Source organism: Colossoma macropomum, unplaced genomic scaffold (assembly GCF_904425465.1).
Source record: "Colossoma macropomum unplaced genomic scaffold, Colossoma_macropomum, whole genome shotgun sequence".
NCBI classification, from domain to species: domain Eukaryota; kingdom Metazoa; phylum Chordata; class Actinopteri; order Characiformes; family Serrasalmidae; genus Colossoma; species Colossoma macropomum.
This window is the reverse complement of record NW_023494803.1, coordinates 14,969,622-14,992,070: the sequence shown is the minus strand read 5'-3', so window position 1 is coordinate 14,992,070 and position 22,449 is coordinate 14,969,622. Positions and strand designations below refer to the sequence as shown.

Sequence of the window (22,449 nt, the reverse complement as noted above, 5' to 3'; positions counted from 1 at the left end):
CTTTGACAGCTAACATCTCTGAAGAACATCATGCTGTTTTCAAACCCAGTTCATTTTCTAAAGTATGTACCAGTTTTACAGGAAAGCAAGCGCTCTCCCGGCTAGCAGGCAACATTCCCACAACTTTGGCTAACATTACCTACAAGTTCTAATAAAGTTTTAAGGAAAACATTTTAATGTACTGTTCAAAGAACGTTTTCAGGATGTTTAGCATTTCAAATAATGTTCCCATAAGGTTAAATGTTAATTAAGACATAACCTTTTAACCGCAACATTCAGAGAAAGTTTTGAAGATGTTTGGACCACAGATTATGTTACTAACTAAATAGCAAAGGTAGAACATAAAAAGCAAAGGAAGAACATTCTCATTGTAACATTTGAATATTATTGAGGCCTGAGATGACAGAATGTTTTTTTATATATATATATACATTCCTGTAATGTGATATGTTAACAAACGTAGAATGTTTTGCCTTAAACATTCCGGGGATGTTTTGGAAATGTTGTTGCGGTAACACATTATTGAATGTCCTTTGTGAAGGTCAAATTTATTTATAGAGGACAAACCAGCTTTGTGCCCAAATGCTTTTCAGCAAGCAGAATTGAGTAGAAGTTATCATAAAGCATATACAGTAAAGAGTGTTGAAATCAGAGTGTAAACCTTTTTTGAGATATCCCTGGGAGCTATCTTAACAGTTAAGTGAGTTTGTCATTCCAGCTGATGTAGCTATGAAATTACAAGGCATACTTTTAATTTGGGATTTAATTTGAGAAAAACAAATGTTAGTGACTGGTGATTATTTTATGGTAAGCACAACATATATGCTAACTACATGTTTACTGTTGAAGCAGAGCTGGTGAGAGATAGTAGCCTATTTTTGGCTCAATATCTTCTCACTTATTTATTTTATTATATGAAAATAGAGGCCAATCTCTGCAAAAAAAAAAACTGCCATAGGTTTGTGATTACTTGGTGAAGTCATCTCATCTTTGTATTGGAAAACACTGCGATGTCATGTCAGGTGCGAAGACACAAAGATGCTGCTGTGCATTCTAGGATAGTCGCAGATTGTAGAAGATGAGCTCAGCAGCGAGGCTGAGGGGAACTGTGACGGCTCATATTTAAGTGTTTTGGTTTCATTGATTTATGTACAACACTATTTGTAATATGTAGATTTTAACACATTTTTTCCCATTTTTGCGCATATGTTGTCCATTTTTTCACTCCAAGTCTTGGTAGTAGCATTTGATCAGCCAGCTAGCATCGGCCTATTGCTATTTAGAAACTTAGCTGTGACAGTGCAGTCTTAATATACTGCCTTTTTTTGTACAATTTCTCGGATAATAGCCACAGCGCATTTGAACAGAGTGCTTAAATTTTAACCCATGAACATAAAAATCTCCTTCGAGTGTTCATATGTTGGTACCAGTGTGAGCTAGTAACTCACTCAGCAGGTACTGTAGGGCTATTTTAGTTTAATTAATGTCCTCAAAGCACTAGGGTGTGGTGCATGTAATGATATTATATAAACTCATATTTGTTAAGATATAGGATCACTATTGTGCATATAAATGCTTTATTAACTGCAATTTAAGCACATCATACATTGCTTCTGACTAAAATTATTTATTAATCCATGCTATTGTTCTGCAGGAATCAAAATGTTAAAAAATGGGGGGCTACCAAAGTATGCAGAGAAACAGATGGACTACAATCTGTATTTGTAGAACCATAAAGTGCTCCTACATGGTCAGTGGAGCTGATTAGAACACTGGGCCTCAGTCACCAAATGTTCCTAAGAAGAAATTTCTTCTTAAAACCCACTTAGGCAGTTTTCACTAAGATTCTGACATTCAGCAATGTTTCCTTATTTGGGATTTGTTCTTAGTGAAGAACAGAATCTACACAAACACACAAGAGTACAAATGTGCCAATAATTCATGAATCTGACGTGAATAGACTTTTTCTTAGAACCTTTCTCAAGAACTAAGTTAAAAAAAAACTCTATTAGTGAATGAGGTCCAATGAATGTACATACAAAGAAGTGTACATAATGAAGTGGCTGGTTGGTGTATGTGATCAGTGGTGTTCCAATGGAGGTCTCTTTCTATTGGTACAAGGGCCCTGATAAATTGTTCCGCAATAGATAAACTACAGTCTTTAACTGTAAACCTACAGAGTGCACTGATATGGTAGGGGTTTCTGATAAAAATGGCCAACAGTAAGTGTACCGAATAAACCTGGAACAGTTTAAATGAGTTAATTCTCTATGTGGTTAATTAAAGCACTCAGCTGATCAAGTATTTATGTAAATACCTTTAAAAGTCATTTAAATGTAGTATGTAAACACTGTTAAAATTTCAAAATTAACCATTCACACTCCTTTCCATACAGCCTATATATGAGAACTAAGCTCCAGAAACAATGGCTTAAAATGTACTGTTTTCGTAATGAATGAATCCCAGAAAAACAGCTGGCCAAAAATTTTATCTTTTGAAAATCTATTTAAAATGTTGGCTTACATGTGTTCAGTTGTTGACCAGGATCATGTCTGTACATTTGTCCTTTTATGAAGGCCTGGGTCAGCATCTTCCAAGCTCCTTGACTTATATCACTCAAAAAGAAATGAGGGAATAATAAGGCTTGATAAAGATTGAGACTTGATGCAAAGCCTGAAAACTGATTATTATTTCTCTCTCCTTTTGCTATACTTTCTTTGCCACTTTATTCAACTAATTGATGAAGCCAGTATTGCTCAAGTTTTTCCTCTCTGATGTGCTGATTGTTTTATTCACTGTTATTGCTGTTTTACTAATAACTTTACTGTTTCTTAAAAGAATAATTTAAAGTCTTAAAAATCTTTCAAATTTGTGTGTGTGAGTGTGTCTCTGTAACGTCTGAGGCATGGAGGCGGGATGCAAATGCGAGTTTTTATTGAAATGAGAGTCCATAACGAAAACAAAACAAAACCAAACTACAAGCGACAAGATTACATTCACAGAGTAACATCCACAATGCAAGACGAAGACTGAACAAACACAGGGGTATAAATACACTGAGGGAAAATAAGAAACACCTGGGACTAATGAGGGGTGGAGCACAGACAGGTGGAACAGATAACAAGGGGGCAGGACCAGGGAGGAGACACAGAACAACAACAAAAGCACATGGTAAAAGAAAACAAAAAGGCACATGGCTACAACAGAAGTGAAGAAACAGACACTCAGAGGGACAAAGGGAGAATCCGTGACAGAACCCCCCTCCTAACGCGCAGCTCCCGAGGCGCGAAAAACAAAGGCCATCCAAAGTGGGAGCCGGTTAGGAGGAGGGACTGGGTAGGAGACAGGATAGTAGACCGGACAGGAGACGAGACTGAAGACAAAGTGGAGAGAGAACAGGAGACTGGAGCGGAGATACTGGATACAAGAGAGAAGTCTGGACAGTGGAACAGACAGGAGACTGGACAGCGGGCTGAGCATGGGATTGGACAGGAGATGAGACAAAGGATGAGACACATGAGACAGCAGGAGGCAGGACACGAGACAAGACAGGAGATGATACTGAAGACAAAAGTGGAGAGAGAACAGGAGATGGACTTAACATAGACATGGGGACAGGAACAGACATGGTAACTGGGACAGGGACAGAAAGATGGACCGGAACAGGTACAATAAGACCAAACACAGAAACAGGAACACTGATTGAGACGGGTACAGATATATACATGGTTACAGGGACAAAAACAAAACTATGGACTAGAGACTTGGGGGAAAACACAGAATTAAGTTCATGCAGGCGAAGGAACTGGGTGGCAGACTGAGCAGGGAACTGGAAAGTCGGCACTGAAGCAGGACACTGGAAGGCCGTCACTGGACGCTGAAAGATTGGCATAGGAGGGGGTCGCTGGGAGGTTGGCGGCGGAGCATAATGCTGAGAGGCCGGCACCGAACCAGGACAGGAAATGAGAAAAGGAGTGGCCCAGGGTGCAGGAGCAGAAACTGTGGCATCCCAGGGTGCAGGAGCAGGAGTGGCCCAGGGAGCAGGAACTGGGACTGGTGACGCTGAGGCCATGGGCAGGTCTGGGGATGTAGAGGCTACCAGCAGGTCAGGGAACTCGGAAGCAACGTCCTCGGCAGCAGGCTGGGCCGCAGCGACGTCCTCGGCGGAAGGCGGGCCTGCTGCGACGTCCTCGGCGGCAGGCTGGGCCGCAGTGACGTCCTCGGAGGCAGGCGGGCCTGCTGCGACGTCCTCGGCGGCAGGCTGGGCCGCAGCGACGTCCTCGGAGGCAGGCGGGCCTGCTGCGACGTCCACGGAGGCAGGCTGGGACGCTGCGACATCCACGGAGGCAGGCGGCCCTGCAGCGACGTCCACGGAGGCAGGCTGGGACGCTGCGACATCCACGGAGGCAGGCGGCCCTGCAGCGACGTCCACGGAGGCAGGCGGCCCTGCAGCGACGTCCACGGAGGCAGGCGGCCCTGCAGCGACGTCCACGGAGGCAGGCGGCCCTGCAGCGACGTCCACGGAGGCAGGCGGCCCTGCAGCGACGTCCTCGGAGGCAGGCGGCCCTGCAGCGACGTCCATGGCTGAGGCTGGCGGCGCTGCTGTGACGTCCATGGCTGAGGCTGGCGGGCCTGCTGTGACGTCCATGGCTGAGGCTGGCGGGCCTGCTGTGACGTCCATGGCTGAGGCTGGCGGGCCTGCTGTGACGTCCATGGCTGAGGCTTTCTCCTTACTAGGGAGCAACAGCTGAAGCCGACAGAGCAGATGGTAGCTCTCCTGAAGTCTGACCTCATTTTCCTTGATAAGGTCCTGCAAACTCGCTGCTTCCCTGTGTGGTCTTGCATTCTGTAACGTCTGAGGCATGGAGGCGGGATGCAAATGCGAGTTTTTATTGAAATGAGAGTCCATAACGAAAACAAAACAAAACCAAACTACAAGCGACAAGATTACATTCACAGAGTAACATCCACAATGCAAGACGAAGACTGAACAAACACAGGGGTATAAATACACTGAGGGAAAATAAGAAACACCTGGGACTAATGAGGGGTGGAGCACAGACAGGTGGAACAGATAACAAGGGGGCAGGACCAGGGAGGAGACACAGAACAACAACAAAAGCACATGGTAAAAGAAAACAAAAAGGCACATGGCTACAACAGAAGTGAAGAAACAGACACTCAGAGGGACAAAGGGAGAATCCGTGACAGTCTCTCCTTTTTTTAAACAGTGACAGAGGGAAGTAGCGCTGTTGGGTCTGCTCTGCTTCATGTGAGAAGATCCTGCTCATTTCCTTGAGATACACTATATGAACAAATGTAATGAGACACTCCTTCTATTTATTGAGTCCAGGTGTTTCAGCTACACCTATTGCTAACAGGTGGATAAAATTAAGAACATAACCTTGCTATCTCGATAAAAAACACTAGCAGCAGAATGGGTCATACAGATGAGCTCAGTGACTTTAAACATGCCATTGTTATAGGATGCCACCTCTGCCACAAGTCAATTTGCGAAATTTCTGTTCTGCACCTAGGAGCAACAACAGCTTAGCCACGAAGCAGTAGACCTCGCAAATTCACAGAGCAGGAACGCCGAGTGCTATCCTCTGTTGATTCACTCATTAAAGACTTTCAAATTGCCTCTGGAAGCAGCATCAGCCATCAGGAGCTTCAAAAATGGGTTGCCATGGCTGAGCAGCTACACACAAGCCAAAAATCAAAATGCACAATGCCAAGCGTAGAGGGGAATGGTGCCACTGGACTATGGAGCAGTGAAAACGCATTCTGTGGAGTGATGAATCATGCTTCCCTATCTGGCAGTTTGATGGACGAGTCTGGGTTTGGCAAAAGCAAGGAGAATGTTACCTGCCTGACTGCATTGTGCAAACTGTAAAGTTTGGTCGAGGAGGGATAATGCTATGGGGTTGTTTTTCAGGGGTTGACCTAGGCCCCTTAGTTCCAGGGAATCTTAATGCTTCAGCATATCAACATATTTTGAACAATTGTATGCTGCCAACTTTGTGGGAACAGTTTGGGAAAGGTTCCTTTCTGTTCCAGCATGACTGTGCCCCAGTACATATAAATGCATGGCTGGGTGAGTTTTTGGTGGAAGAACCAGGCCCTCTTGTCCAACGTCAGTGTCTAATGTCACAAATTCTCTTCTGGATAAATGGGTAAAAATTCCCACAGACACATTCCAAAATCTTGTAGAAAGTCCTTTCAGAAGAGTGGAAGCTGTCGCAAAGGTGGGGGGGGGGCTTCCATATTAATGCCTATGGATTTAGAATGGGATTATCATTAAGCTCCTTTAGGTGTAATGTGTAGATGTCCCAATACTTTTGTTCATGACCAACCCAAAAGGTGACATAATTTATTATGCGTCATTTTAAGTGAAATTTGATTTGTTTTCTGTGAGCGCTGTCACCGTATTGTGGCCAATCAAATTCTGCCAAGCTCCGCTTTATTTTCCTCAACTCTTTAATAACTGCTTAGCAAGCGATGTTCGTGACTAGTGTTGGGACTTTGAGGTCCTCGAAGGTTCTGAAGGGTTTTTGAGATTCAACGTGGAAAAAAGCGACGAAACTACCCAATGAGCATTGACAGGTTCTCAGCTGACCTCAGAACAGCTGTGGCTTGCCCGCTCTGTTTATCTCTGTACGTACTGGGCTAAGCGGAATGCTGCACACCGGAGACCTAAAGGGGGGGAACTGGGGATGGGAGTCTGTCAATCATTTTTTGCATCCGCCAATTAAATAACTACTCTTGGCCGTCAATCACATTTTGCATTGACCAACCGCAGATTAGAACGAGTTGTCCGTCATTTTTTGCTTTAGCCAATCTAAGGGTCTAGCTGCAGACGTGCACTCTCAGCCTGACATGCACCGCCAGCCTGTTAATGACGTCAGTGCACGCTCTGCCACGGCAGTGCTTTTGTCGGTTTTATGAGGAAAAACAGCGAATCACGTACTGCTGGGCAACAGGAGTTACACTGAATGTAAATTAACGCTGCCACACCGATAATAAGGTAATTAAATATGGAAACTTTCACAATAAAACCACGACGATAAAACAATGTCGAGTTTATTCACAGAAAAAACAGACAGGCTACCGCTGAAACTCATGAAAGCCATGCTGAAGACGATTAAAACTGTTAGGAATAAAACCTGTTTTGCTTCCTAACGGGAGTTGGCTTGATGGTTGCAGTTAGAGACCAGTAGGAAACGAACAACATATGGAATCGGTCCCAGAACACGTGATTAAATCATTTGATTTCTTTAGGCTGTGATATCAACCCTTGAGGAAAACACAGAACACCATTAGCGAGTACTGAAAACCACTAGGAACCAACAGACACTTTTAATGGGTTCTATGACTTTTTTGAACAGGGAGGTACATTAAATGTAATCCTCTAGCTGTTTTATGGACGAAAAATGGATTTAGTGATGACATCGCTAAGCAATAGCGGCCAAACGTTAACGTGCAATCTAGATGTTGTTAGGTTAGTTTAACACCCAATTTTGTGAGAAGGGGCATGCTGCAGACCGGAGACCTAAAATTATCATAAACACAAAACACTGAAGGTAAAAAGTTTTGACCCTGTCTTTAGCCTAAATTGAACACATTTCAGTTAGCAGTGAATGCCATTGTGTGTGTGATTTAGGTTAATTGTAGTACTCCTACGTGTATAAAACTGCTGTTTGTAAGTGCATGTATTCATAAATTATCAGCATCAGTGATGACATTAGTATGATGAAATTGTTTTTGAAAACCCTATTTTCTGGCCATAGAGAAATGGAGCTTAGACCCGGAGTTCCTAATATGGGCATAACGAGGACTACAGAATGATGCACGACTACAGTCATCTATGAAAAGAAACAAACGCCATCGCGTGAGCGGAGCTTCTAGCCAATGAGGATTAGGCCCGAAACATACTTCACGCAAGGATGCGAACGCAAATGACAGCGCTTGGTCAACGCACTGCAAACATCTGGCCCTTCTGTACAAACTCACCGCGCGTTCTTATGTTGCTGTGGAGGTTAAAACACTCAGTACTGAAGGGGGCGATAGAGTACAAATCAGAGAGGGATCTACTGTTATTCCAACAGCCTCAACAGCTAAACATGGACAGTAGAGGAGAGTGAGCCGCTTTACCTCTTCTCTTGGATTGGAAATGCGATAATAAATCATATTTTTATGCCATCTTTGCATGAGACTCGACTGCTATGGCAGTTGAGAAAGCACGCTGGCGGTACAAGACCGCTTGGTCAGCCTTGGCTGTCGTTTTAGAGCCCCTTGTTGTAACGTTCAGAATGCAGCTCGCGCTTGCGTCGCGTTATGAAATGCGTCGTGACACATTTTTGAACGCAACTACGCGTGAAACCACGTCTGCGTATCGAAAGCCAATAGTGACAAAACGTCTAAAGACTTTTCCCCTACAGACAGTAATATCATCATTGTACATAAAGTAAAAGAAATATAACGTGCACATGCAAAATATTTCCATGTGCAGACGGCCAAGCATGGTCGTATACAGACGAAACATTTTGACACCTGTACATGTTATTTTTAAATACGTGCAGGAGAAATATATTTACTTGTAATAGTGGCAGGATTTTACGTGTCTCAGCGCCGTTTTAAAGCTGCAGACCTAAAAATTATCTACGCTATTTCCCAATGTGTCCTGATGCCCCTAGTGGGCCGCCAATGTATTACAACTCCACATACAGGACATAGGACCTCTTACACTGACACACTCACCGCCGTCTGAGATGGCCTCTGGCAGATAAGTGGAGTTTTCTCTATTTTAAAGAATATTTTAATAGACTCTAAACAAAGCTATGCTTTTGAAATTTATGATACAGATATTATGTTTTCTGCATCTGTCCCTTCACTGATGAAAAGAGACCATTAGAACCATTAGGATTAAAACCTGGTGGTTTTGCTTTCTAATGGGAATTAGCTTAATGGTTACCATTAGAGACCACTAGTTTTCTGTAGGACACCTTTAGATCCCACTAGGAAACCGTCAAATGCATCTGGAGTCAAACCAGTAGAGTCCTTGACACTGTGATATCAACCCATCAGGAAAACACTAAATGTAGTTATAACAGAATTTTGGGGGGAGGAACATGGCTGAAATCCCTCTGTCTTCCAATGCAACACTCTATAAATTCACATCCTCACTTTCCGCTCCGTTCACCTTCACCTACCGTTCCCAAAACAAAGCAAGATCCAGCCTAAAATCTAAGAGTAGCTTGCTACACAAGTCTCATTCCAAAACAAACTATATTTATTTTTTATGCTTATAGATTTAATAATTATTATATAAGTATTTCATATTTATCAGATTTGTGTGTAAGCCTAAGTACATACACAGTAACTATTGTTTACACATTTTCCTACATATTTAGGTGTACATTTAAACACAAAATAAATAATGTATAAAATAATATCAGTAATATATGAACTGAAATTGTGGCATCAATTATACCCATTATGAACAGAGGCTATGGCCGCTTATTTTATTCACCCTCTTTACACTCTAGGAATCCATTATGTTGCTTAGGCTCTTTTTTTAGGCACTATTTTAATATGCTGCTGCATGTGAAAGACTCTCTGTATTACACACCAGCACATTTGTGCCTTGTTTACTGTGCTGTTGCATGTTGCCCCAAGGTCTTGGAGAAAGCTATTTCAACCATTGCACACCTGTATATGGCTGGAATGATTAACCTGACCTAAAACAGCATTGATTAAATAAATTGTTTGGCCTGTATTAAAAATTGAAAACAGTACCAAAAAATGATATTTGATGTTTTATCTTGCACTGGTTTTTGTTTGTGTTTTTAGTCTTAATGTGACGTGTCAACAGAAACCAGACGCTCGCGGATGTAAAAGACGATGGCGTTTAATAATACCAGGCAAACAAACTGAAAAGGGCTGAGCAAAAGACGAAGTCACAAAAACAGGCAAAAGTTTCCAAAACACAGATCAGTCAGAAGGGGCAAAAGTACAAAAGGGATGAAACAAAAAGGCAGAATCAATATAAACAAAGCAATGGTCAAAACACAGGATAATGGCAGTCAGAATACAAACGCTCAGTAGTTTACAAAGAAACAATACCTCGCACTGGTTTGCACTAAAGCCCGGGCGTATAAAGTAAACTACACAGGTGATACAAGTTAGTATTCGGGAGAGTTGGAGCGCTGATTGGAGCGTGAGTGAGTGTCAGAAGTCACATGAGCCCCCATTGAACTGTGGGCAATGGAGTCCGTGTCGGAGTCAGAGTCTGAGGGAAGTTGACGAGTCATGTGATCTCCCAGAGGATTCTGGGAGATGAAGTCCGTCTCTTTCTGAGAGTTCGCCGAATGCGTGACACTTAAATTGCTCCTGTTCCAACTTTTTTAGAACAGGCTGCAAGCATCATTTCAGAAGGCAAACAATTTCCGTTAGCTAGTACCAAGTGGCCAAGAAATAACCTTTTGCAAACAAGCGAAGTTTCAGTTTAAGATTTATTTGCAACTTATTTACAAGTTTAAGTTTAATAAAAACTTGCTTTAAACACAGATTCACAAATGAGTTTTCCTTTACTATATTGCATTTGTAGGTCTCTGTTCTTAAACATAAACTAGCAAAAACAAATTTACTATAAAATTAGATAGTTTTTGTATAAATTCAGAAGAAAGACACATGCCAGTCACAACCACATATGTGTACATATTTCTATATTGTGGACTATTTACACAAAGTTAGGTTAGTTTGATCATTTATGTAGGAATAGGCACTCTCAAAATTTTACGCTGCTGCACTGACGTTGAACTGTATGCTTACACTGGGTAGGTATGTCCAACAGGTCAAAACAAACTCAAAACAAAGTGCGTGCTGATTGGCACACCTAATTGGTGTGCTTGCTTCTCGCTTCTTTCGTTTTGACATGTTACGTTTTTATACACACATAAGCCAAAGGAACGACAGTTCTCACATGATGTAGTGGAGTAAAAAGTAAGATATTTGACTTTGAAATGTAGTGGAGTGAAAGTAAAAAGTCACCCAAAATGGAAATACTTTAGTAAAGTACAGATATACAAAAAAAACACTTAAGTACAGTAACGAATTACATTTACTTAGTTACTGTCCACCACTGTTAATTAATATATTTGAATCAGGCGTGTTAAGAGCACAAAAACAACAGCCCCATCCATCTTCTAAGCTGCTTATCCTCCTGGGTCACGGCATGGTGGGGGGTATTGGAGTCTATCCCAGCAGTCATTAGGTGGAAGGCAGGAAACACCCTGGACAGGTCACCAGGCCATCGCAGGGCAGATACACAGACATACACATATACACACACACAGACACACAGACATACACATTTACACTCACACATAGGGGCAATTTAGCATGTCCAAATGGCCTGACTGCATGTCTTTGGTCTGCAGGAGGAAACCGACGCACATGGGGAGAACATACAAACTCCACACAAGTGGCGCTACCCACTGCACCATGTGCCGCCCAGAACCACAGCTCTATGTTAGAAAATGTATCCATAAGTGCATATATACACTGACCAGCCACTTCATGAAGTCCACCTCCTTGTTTTTACACTCATTGTCCATTTTATCAGCTCCACTGACCATACAGTTTCACTTTGTAGATCTACAGACTGTAGTCCAACTGTTCCTTTGCATACTTTGTTACCCTGTTCTTCAATGGTCAGGACCCCCACAGGACCACCACAGAGCAGGTATTATTTGGGTGGTGGATCATTCTCAACACTGCAGTGACACTGACGTGGTGGTGGCATGTTAGTGTGTGTTACATGTGGATCAGATACAGCAGTGCATAATGTGTCCTGAGTAAGATTATATTAATAAATTGCCATTGCAAAACCCAGCAACTAATACTAATTCTATACTAATTTTAGTATAGACATCTGAGACAAAATGTCTGACATCTACTGATTTTGTGTACACCTGCTACAAAATGTGTTGCAAGTAGTTCAAGGACCTATATTTTTCCTCATAATGCCACTTTTCTTATAGATTCATGTGTCCATAGAATGATATCAATAAAGTGCCAGTGCAAAACTGTATTACTCAGCAATACTACTTGTGCTGATTTTGTCTATTTACCTAGTTTAAAATGTGGTGCTAGTGGATCAGAGATCTATTTTCCTTCATAATGCCAGTTTTCTTATAGATTGATGTTTCCTGAGTAAGATTATGTTAATAAAGTAACAGCAAAACAGTATTACTCAGCCGCTCCAGTTGTGAGCACGGGCAATAGTCAAACAGTCAGAAATCTGCTGTTTTTTTTCTATTCTGATATAAAATTTGGTGCCAGTGCTCCAAGGCCTACTATTTTCAAAATATTACTTTTCTTAAAGAACCGTGTGTTCTGAATAAGTGTGGACAGAGTAAATATTGATAAACAGTGTATATACAAAATTCTAGAAATAATTAAATGGAAATGATCAAGTGCACTCAGTCAGATCTTAATCATTAAGGTCGCATATATGGTAAACAGACTCCAGTTATATTGTGTCAAAGTGGCTTTAAGTCCAAACTGTCTAAATACGCATTTTGTATGTAAGATCTTAATCACATTTCCCCTTTTTAGGCTTGTATCCAAAAATACAACATTTAGATGTCATCCCTCTCTAATAGCCTCTCAGAATGTAGAGGTAATTTCAGACTCTTCTAAGGACAAGTAGAGGTTTGTAGAGTATGTGGAGCCACATAACCATCCAAATGGTTTTAATATTATTATGATAACCTTTTTTATCTTGCTTACTATTTATGATCTGATCAACACCCTTGGCCCTGTTTATATGAATACACAGCAGAAAAAATTGCCACTGACAAAGCGTGTCCTAGCCTGTCTATGGACACTGCCGAAGCAGTCATACAGGGGTATAGCAGAGTTTAATAAACACAGAGTGTACCTGCAGGCCCAGAGCTTTTTGTTTTCCTTGCAGTTCTTATTTGATTCATTTTGTCAGCCAAATACTCTTTATCTGGAAAAGTACATCAAAATGAATAATGTATTCTCAAAACCATTGCAGTCGCATCATCCTTTTATTGTTGACTCATCATTCTTCAGCCTTTCTGCAACAGTTTTTGGTGCACATATGGTGATATTTCCTTGGCTGTCCTTCAAAATGATAAGGATGTTGTCCATGTTGTGCATGCAATCGGCTGCTCTCGCAAAGAAAACTTACCTGTATATTTCCTTTTTTCTGCAGCAAACAGGTTTTGGGCAACAGAAGACGGGCATTACTGCTAGAGAGTGATGATTGATTGGCGAGCGGAGCAGCTCATTGGCTGTTCGCGCTCACTGACGTCATGGACATGCATGGGGTGCCGTTTTAAACTCCTATAACTCGAGTTTAAAAGCTCTTAAAAATATAACAGCAGTGTTAAAATGTGTTATGCTATTCAGTGTTCAGCAAATGATTGCATTATTTTACATTAAAAATGTTTAAGCATTTATAAACTATAATTTTGCTCAAATGCTCCATATCAACCCATTCATTTTGGACTCGCTCTGGAGCGCCCTCTAGCGTTTGAGAAAACCGGAAGATATTGCAGAGTGATAATTCTCCTCTCTACGAGTTCTCTGCCTGCAGCCACCTCGCACTCGCGAGATTACAACGCCGTATGTCATCGTGACGCAAGACAGACAAAAAAACTAACCGGCATACCGAGCAAGGCGGCGATAGGTTTGCGCAGCGCCGGGTTAAGTCGAACACGCCTAATAATTTGCTGCATTCCATTTCGCAGGGTCCCTAAGCAGTACTGTTATATTCCCTACACACTTGAGCACTGGATGCCGGTTAAGGGAACTGCATGTGAAAAAACCTTTATTCGGAACCTGCAATGACTGATGGGTAAACTGTCCTGCAGCTTCCTATAAAGTGATACACCGATGTTCACTATGTTCACTACTCCCTGTGCAGTTTGAAGTTCCCTTCCAATGGAACATTTTCACTTCCTGGGGTTTAGAATCACCCTTATTATGTCTGAATACCCTGTGCAGTACACTTTGCAGGGAACTACGAGGGCGATTGGAATTCACCTACTGAATTAGCTGTCTACAACTCCCGCATTTCCACGCGCGATTTCAGTTGTCCGCGGTTACTCGAGCTCGCGCGTCACCATGGAAGCAGTCGGTTTGTGACATGATGCGCCATTTTGATTCCAAACACCAATTGGAGTAGGCAGCAACGGCGACAGAACTAACCGTGGACCAAGAAGAAAGTCTAGAGAAGTTTGTAGTTTTCCACACGTTAAAGGACAAGTTGAACTGTAATTTTAAAGAAAAAACGCTGTTTGGGCTCGTTTTTATCGGAGGCCATGCTCATTATAAGGATGCCAGTTAATAACATCTAATACATGTGATGCATGAATCGTAACAGAGCTAGCTTACTGCTTTTTGAGATCAGGTTACATGGTCGTTTTTTCCATCATTAAGACACGTCGAATCGATGGTAGACAGCAGCAAGCTGCTAAGGTCCAATATTGTTTGCCCGATACAAGCAACTTTTTCCCCCCTTTTTTATGATTGAAACGGTTGCTGCACAGCCAGTGAACACTGTTTATAGCTAACTACATAAGGATGGCTCTTAAGAGGTTTGTTTGCTATTTATTTGCTACATCTATACTTAGTATTTCCACTTCTGTGCTGGCTAGACACGTATGTAACACTTAACTAGTTGGACGGGTAACTTTGGCTAGCAAGTTGAATCTTGGATTAAATTTGTGATAACATAGTGTGGAATACTGCAGTTCCTTAGTTACAAACTGATTTTACGCATGATTTGCGTTAAGGTACGTATTTGAGGTACGCTCTTTTTGGTTCATGTAAATTTCTCTGTCCCTATCCAGTGTCACAGCTGCACTGTCTGTTTCTTCTGAGTAAATTACTATATTTGGCCTTTGCAGCAGATTGTGTTACAAATTACTGTCTTGTGTATTGATTCCTAGGATTACCTTGTAGTTCATCTGTATAATCTCGCATTTGTAATTACATTTTTCTGATCTATTATTATTATTATTGTTATTATTATTATTATTATTATTATTATCATAGTGCCTTTATTAAGCTATAATGTAACATTTTTATATGCTCTCATGTTATGCATGCCTTACGTGATCAGGGACAGTTCATAGTGAAGCTTTCAGCTCTTAACACCGTTAATCATTTGAAATCTCGACAAATGTGCAGATTCTTAGCGATGACCTGCTGCCTCTTAGAAACCTTGGCTTTAGCCATATTCTGAGGAGTACCATCAACAATGATTTATGGACTAATACCTCCAGAACTACATGCACAACTCCTTGATTATGAGAACTTCCATAATCGAATAAATGGGGTAGAAGAGCTGAAAACCATTCTTTCCGATCTGGACTTGAAAACTGTTTCCTCTGACAGTATTGTGGAATTCATCCACTTTTTACATAGACTCCTAGATGACACTAACTTTAAAGTCCTGTATGGCACTCTACAGGTTATCAACCTCCTTGTTCAAAAACTGAATTACAGTGTGGACAGATATTATAAGCAGATTGTGTTTGTGGCTCTCAAAACGTTGGGAGACACACGCATTGTTTCCCGGAATGAATACATGAATGTTTTTAGGCAACTCATGAGGATTGTTGGTCCACAAAAGGTTTTGGATCTTGTAATAGGACACCTGAAGCACAAAAATTCCCGTGTTAGAGAGGATGTCCTCAACATCATTACAGCTGCAATACTCACACACCCTAGGAAAGACTTCAGCATCCCCGATCTGTGTTTTGTAGTTGCTCCTTATCTTGCAGACAACAAAAAGAGGGTCCGCCATGCAGCTCTAGAGCTTTTTGCTGTTTTTGACTACTGCCTTGACACAGGAAAAAAGCAGCCACTCATGAAGGCCATTGACAGGGTCGAGCTCACTGGAGATATGGAGGGGCTAATGGCTGCTGTACAGGCACGAAGGGCCAGGCACATTCTTCCTCGCCTGTCCGCAGATGGCATGGTAGAATACGCACTGGTTATCCCTAAGCCTGGTCAGCGACGCAGACCCCAGTTGGGCTCTGGGGCTGATCTGGACTGGGTCCTTAATGGAGGGAGAGTTAATAGTGCTAGCAGCCTCCGAGCAGAACTGGACCCGGATGGGCTGAGTGGCTACGGCAGCCTCGGATCCCTGACAGATGACCTACCGTTACACAGGAGAACAGTCAGCGCTGGAAAGGGGAAAAACAAGCTGCCCTGGGAGAGGTCAAGCCTCCAATGCACAGTAAACCTGCAGCCTAGCAGTGCATCAAATGAAAAGTCACCTGATAAGGTAGGTGTTTAGCTCGTGCTATTATTGTTGCATGCACAAAAAAATTAGGAGAGAACATATAGGGCAACATGAGAAAATTAATCAGACTTTTTTGCCTGGGTGTTTGTGCCATTTATTTGTCATTTAATTTTGACGACCATTTCCCAATTTTTCTTCGTCTTTAAAAATTACAATTAATAATCTTTGTTCAGAATCGTTGCACTCTTGTGCCTCGTTCAAAAAGCAGTCCTGAAACACTGCATATCTCCTGTGTGAATGGTCAGGGTTAACTTGCTGTAGCCCGACTAGGCAGATATATGTAAATGCATCGGTTATGTGGCTTCAAAAAACAGTGTATTCAAAATGTTTTTTTCATGATATGGGCCGTACAAGACATCCCCAAGCACTTTGCCTACCCATACATTATGCTAATACAGTGGTGAAATGACCCGTTATTGCTGTTAAGCTGCAAATGCTCTCACCTCAATGAGAGCATTTGCAGAGTGCACTTTAGCCATGGGGTTGAAAATTGCTCTCCACTTCAGAAATAATGTGTGTTTCTCCTGCTGCTTAGCCCCCTGTGAGCCTGCTGACCAGGGCATGGAAAGTGTAGACTGCTCAAAAAGGAATGACCAAATGACTACATGGTCATTATTTATTGATTGCTTAGGGGGTGCAATTTCACTTGTTTTTTTATTATGCCTTGCTTTTTTGTTTAAGGTCTACAGTTTAGTATATAATGTTGTTCTTTTATGCAGCTTTAATATAACCAAATCAGTGTGGGAGTTATGGGGTAGCCAGTAGGACCTTAGCTTACCCAAAAGAGATGTAAACTACATTTAAAAACAAAAGTCTGCATTTAAGGGGTGGTGTGGATATAGATAGTTGAAGTTATTAACCATCAGTCCCACCTCTTTCTGTTCTGCTGAATGTAAAATAGAGGCATGTGCAATTTGAAGTTCTCCTGTGTTAGCTTATTTGTTTCTGTCCTGTGGTTGATCTGCCTTTGAATTTAAGTTTGGAGCAAATGCACATGTGTGTGTGCATGAGGCTCTGCGTTTGTGTGTTTGTAATGTAAGCATATGTATTTACTCTTGCAGTGTACTAGAACTTAATATAAACGCATATGACATCTGATTTAAATGTTAGTTGTGGGACAATCTTGTATTGTAGCCTATTGTATTATAGTGTTTCTGAAGAAATCTGTAAACCTGCATATATTATGATTGCTCTGTTTCATCTAGTTTTTTTTGAGTGGATTTGTCTTGTGAAGGGTACAGTGGCCAATGTTAGGATCCAGAGAGAGGTTATGTAGGTTACATATACTGTTATGTAGGATATATCAGTAATATACTGTACAGTATGTTTCAGTGCATGTAGCAAACATACCAATAGGTACCCATATATGTGATCATTACAAATGCACAATTTGTTTTCCAGGGCTAAATTTTTTTTTAAGGCAGTCTCAAAATCTGGACCACTCACTTTACTGTACTGTACTTTAAATTTAAAGTGCACTTGGCAATCCAAATACTGCATTATAAAGTGAGGCTGTGCATGCATGTGTTTGTACATTATTACAGACCAAATCCGAACATGTTTTGAGAGTGCCCGCATGTAATTAAATAGGAAATGTGACTATTTTGTTATTGGGATACATTTTGTTTTTGTCACAAACAGTATGCCTCTCTGGGTATTTCATGAATATCGCTTGTACTTAAAGAACTCTGATTAGCTGCATGTTTCATTAAATAGAGAACATAATAAGTCTTGTTTAACTGGATTTAGTGTAGCACAGTATGTGAAATGCTCAGTCTTTAAATCAGTTGAAAGTCATTGTGCCGAGTTTTTGATGGCAGTTTTAAATGTGACACTTCTAATGAATTGTGTCTGTGTGTCAAAATATTGTGTAATTTAAATTTACTGGGAAAAAGACTTTAAGTATTGTGATGTTTTTTTGCCACACACTTCTATATTGAACCAGCCACTGACAGATGTGAGCCAGGTGGATTGGCAGTGCTTTAAAACCTGTGTAAGACCTATCAGCGGACACTGACACACAGGCTATGTAGGGTGCTTAAAATTAGCCTGCCAACAATGCAGAGATGGGTGAAAAGGACTTAGCATATCTTTTTTACCAGTCTATGGTTTGATGTATTGACCCCGAAGCTCCTTGACAAAGTCATGGGACATTATAACAGTGATTTTATTATAGGGAAAGAAAAAACACTTTTAAATTACTTCGTCAGAGTCCTTATTATTCAAGCACAAGCATCTATGTTCAAAATAATATTGCAGTGCTGTGTGGTTGTCCCCCCAAGTCAAGGCTAGTCAATTCTTTTACTGTACCTTTCGTTATTCCTTCTGAACCAGTAGAAAAGTACTTAATAGGTAAAATGAGTTCCCATATTTTCTGATCCTGAATTCTAAATAAAATGGGTCCTTTTTACTGCTTTGTACTGGACGAAAAGTTAAGTGTGAATCAAGAGTGTTAAAATTGAGTATATTCGATTTCCGGTTAGGAATGCGCTCCGAGTAGATGCGTGTTGGCACCACTCCCGTAGCTACACACTAATGTACTTTATACTTTTGCGACAACAGAGGTGTTATCTTGTTGAAAATTCCCCGACGCTTTCCTTATTTTGATTGGGGTTAGTCTGATGTCACACAATTTGAGTGAGAGAATACTGTGGCTCTCTCCAGTGCTCTACAGCTCATTGGCGACACTCTGGACTCAATTAAACAAACGCGGACCTTTCTCAGTGACGGGCCACCATTCGTGCGGTGAAAACACACAAAGAAGGGGTCCTGCTCTACCCTGCTCAACAATGTGTTGTTTCCATAGACGGATTCAAGTTTTTTGAAACTCCAGAGGTAGCCCAGGCGTTTCTGAAAGATCGCTACAATCACTGTGCTACTATTATGCCTTGTGAGGTAAAGTAGCTTTATGCTGCTTAATACCAGTGACTTGCTCCTGTTTCCATATTTCATGTTCTGTTAACCAGTAAGAGTTCACTTACATTTAGCTGTGATAAAAGTTCTCTTGGTGCACAAGCTGCAGTGCATATGTGAATAAGGTACTTAAGGTATTTCTCTAATTTTTCAATTATTGTTATTTTTATGCGGTTTATGCGGCTTGTGCATGTATAGAACCTCTTATGTTATGTAAGAAGTTATTACTTTCTCTATATGTCTTTTTGCTTACATATTCTATGCATATAGCAATTAGGCTTGGCCTTTCTGATAACTTAGTACCTAAGGACAAATAGAAAATGCACAAACACAAAGGTTAACACATAAATAGTTAGTTTCTGTGGTTAGTAAATACGTGTGGATGCTTGACCAAGATCTCAGGGGTTATTTTTTGTTCTGTTTTCCCCCCTCACTTTGCCATTTTCCCATTGTATAGGAATATGTGTTGGCAACTGCAGGAGTGGCGGTTTATTTAAAAAGTACATATGCTTGACATGTTTTAGGTCTGTTTGAGGAGTGTTCACTGGAAGTACATTCAAAATGTGTTTGGGGTGCGTTTTTTTTATTTATTTTTTTCCCCCTTTGCCCCCATCTCTCTAAACTTGAGCATACCAAACTCCGTAAACCCTGGGTTAGCCAAGTATTTCACTGTAACTATAGTAGTAGATCCAGGGGAGTAGCAATATTGATTTAATAAAAGAATACACTTTATACTTTCCAATATTATATCTGACCAGTATGGTAAATATGTTATTGTAGTGGGCTCACTTTTCCAAACTCGGGGGGTATGAATTAATATATATGCACCAAATTGGGATGATGTTGATTTTATGGGTAGGTTGCTGTCCATCATTCCTAATCTAAATTCACACTAATAAATTCTCAGAGGGGACGTTAATTGTGTGTGAATCCCACATTAGATCGGTCAAACTTGACATCAACAGTAGCCTCAAATTGCATCATCTTTGTCTTCCTTTATTGATGAAAACAGCTGTGTCGACCCATGGCGTGAACTTCACCCTCATTGAAGATGCTTTTCTTTTTGTTCTTAAGTACATTCTTCTTTTTTTTACCCAGTTGACTTTTTCTTTGTCAATCGCGAGCTCATGCAGTTTGTCACCCAAGCTGAGTACTTGCCGATAGTTATTTCAGACCATGCACCGCTGCAGATGGATCTTACCTTCAGTCATTATCAGAGAGATCGCCCTCAGTGGCGTTTTAATCCAACACTACTTTCAGAGGAGAATTTCTGTACAAAAATCTCAGATTCCATTAGTTTTTTCTTACACACTAAGAAAAAACATTTTCTTACAGTTACAAAACTGATTCTGTTTCTAATTCAGTGTTATGGAAGTCATTTAAAGCTGTTATTCGTGGTGAAATTATCTCCTACACCTCTTATATTAAGAACACAAACAAAAAAAAGTTGGACGAGCTTTCTACTTCCATGCTATCTTTAGATGGTCAGATTTCTTCCTGTCCCACTCCAGAATTGATTAAAAAGTGGCTTGACCTACGAGCAGAATTCAATTTGCTTTCCACATAATATGCCGAAGCCTTTATTTTACGTTCTCAAGGTTTTCTTCATGAGTGTGGGGATTAAAGCAGGTGACTATTAGTGCATCAGTTAAGGAGACAGGCTGCATCTAGAGTAATACACCAAATTAGGGACACTTATGGGAACTCATTGACTCATCCTAAAGACATTAACAAGGTTTTTAAAAAATTCTCCTCTTCGTTATATACTTCGGATGGCCCAGTTAACGCTACTGCTTTGCACTTATTTATAGATAAACTAGCACTCCTGGTTTTAGACCCTATACTGGCTGAAGAGTTGGATTGCCCGTTTACCTTAGGGCAAATTTCTGAAGCTATTAGATCCTTAAGTAGTGGTAAATCCCCAGGACCAGATGGGTTTGGAATAGAGTTCTTTAAGAAATTTGACAACCAACTGTCTCCTTTTTTGCTGGAAGTATTTAATGAGTCTCTGAGAAGGGCTTCTTTGCCCTTCTTTGCTTTGTAATGAGCACAAAATCCTAGCTAAGATTCTGGCCACATGCTTTGAGACTGTCCTTCCATCTATTATATCAGGGGACCAAACAGGATTTATCAAAGGGAGACATTTACACTCTAATATCCGTAGACTTTTAAATATATTATATATATCTGATAACTTGCAGATTCCAGAAGCTGTTGTTTTGCTAGACGCAGAGAAGGCCTTCGACCGAATAGAATGGGACTATTTATTTTTACTTCTTAATAAATTTGGGTTCGGGAATACATTGATTTCCTGGATTAAGTTCCTCTACACTGCACCATTTAGCCCGTGTCCATACAAACTCTGCATATTCTGATTATTTTACTTTACATAGAGGTACATGCCAGGGATGCACCTTATCGCCTTAACTTTTCACTATGGCCATAGAACCTCTTTCAATTGCTCTTAATTCTGCTCCTGGTATACAAGGAGTCACTCGGTATGGAATTGAAAATACGGTCTCCCTCTTTGTGGACGACCTCTTGATATATGTAACTCACCCCCTTTCTTGCTTGTGCCTGATGGATTTAAATATCTAGGCGTTAATAGTACTCGTAAAATATCACTCATACAGGATGCTAACTTATCCCCTTTACTTACTAAAATGTGCAGTGACCTCCGGAGGTGGAGTAGCCTTCCCCTCTCTCTAGCAGGTAGGGTGCAGTGCATCAAGATGAATGTCCTCCCTAAATTTTTATTTCAATGTCTTTCTATCTTTCTCCCCAAATCCTTCTTTGTTTCTATAGATAAGGCTGTCACTGGCTTTATTTGGGGTGGTCGTGTCCCCCGTATCAGCAAGGGAATTCTTCAGTGTCGCCGTTCTTTTGGTGGCTTGGCCCTCCCTAATTTTATGTATTACTATTTCACAGCCAGCATACAAAAATGGCCTTTTGGTTTAAATAGAGGCTGCATGGTGTATCATGGAATCCCTTTCCTGCCACTCATCTTCTATTCGTACCTTGGTTTATTCCTCTCTTCCCATATTCCCTTCTCATTTCTCCTCCAATCCGTTAGTAGTGACTACTCTAAAGATTTGGACCCAGTTTCGTAGAATGTTTCACTTTACTGAGGTGTCCAATATGTAAAAATAATTTATTTAAGCCCGCAACCCTGGACTCTAGGTTTATAA

At 41.0% G+C, this 22,449-nt stretch overlaps 1 protein-coding gene across 5 annotated transcripts in view; it reads left to right on the top strand.

Annotated features, from left to right (window-relative positions):
• Positions 1–13,953: 13,953 nt before the first annotated feature.
• LOC118824208 (TOG array regulator of axonemal microtubules protein 1) overlaps positions 13,954–22,449 on the top strand; it is an 85,333-nt gene continuing 76,837 nt past the window's right edge. For 3 of the 5 annotated variants that reach the window (XM_036594214.1, XM_036594213.1, XM_036594211.1), the window contains exon 1: positions 13,956–16,330. In XM_036594214.1, coding sequence (XP_036450107.1) covers positions 15,299–16,330 — 1,032 coding nt within the window. In that variant the 5' untranslated portion in view covers positions 13,956–15,298. Of the gene's footprint in view, positions 16,331–22,449 lie in introns of all 5 variants that reach the window. The other 2 variants (XM_036594212.1, XM_036594215.1) reach the window with 2 other exon arrangements.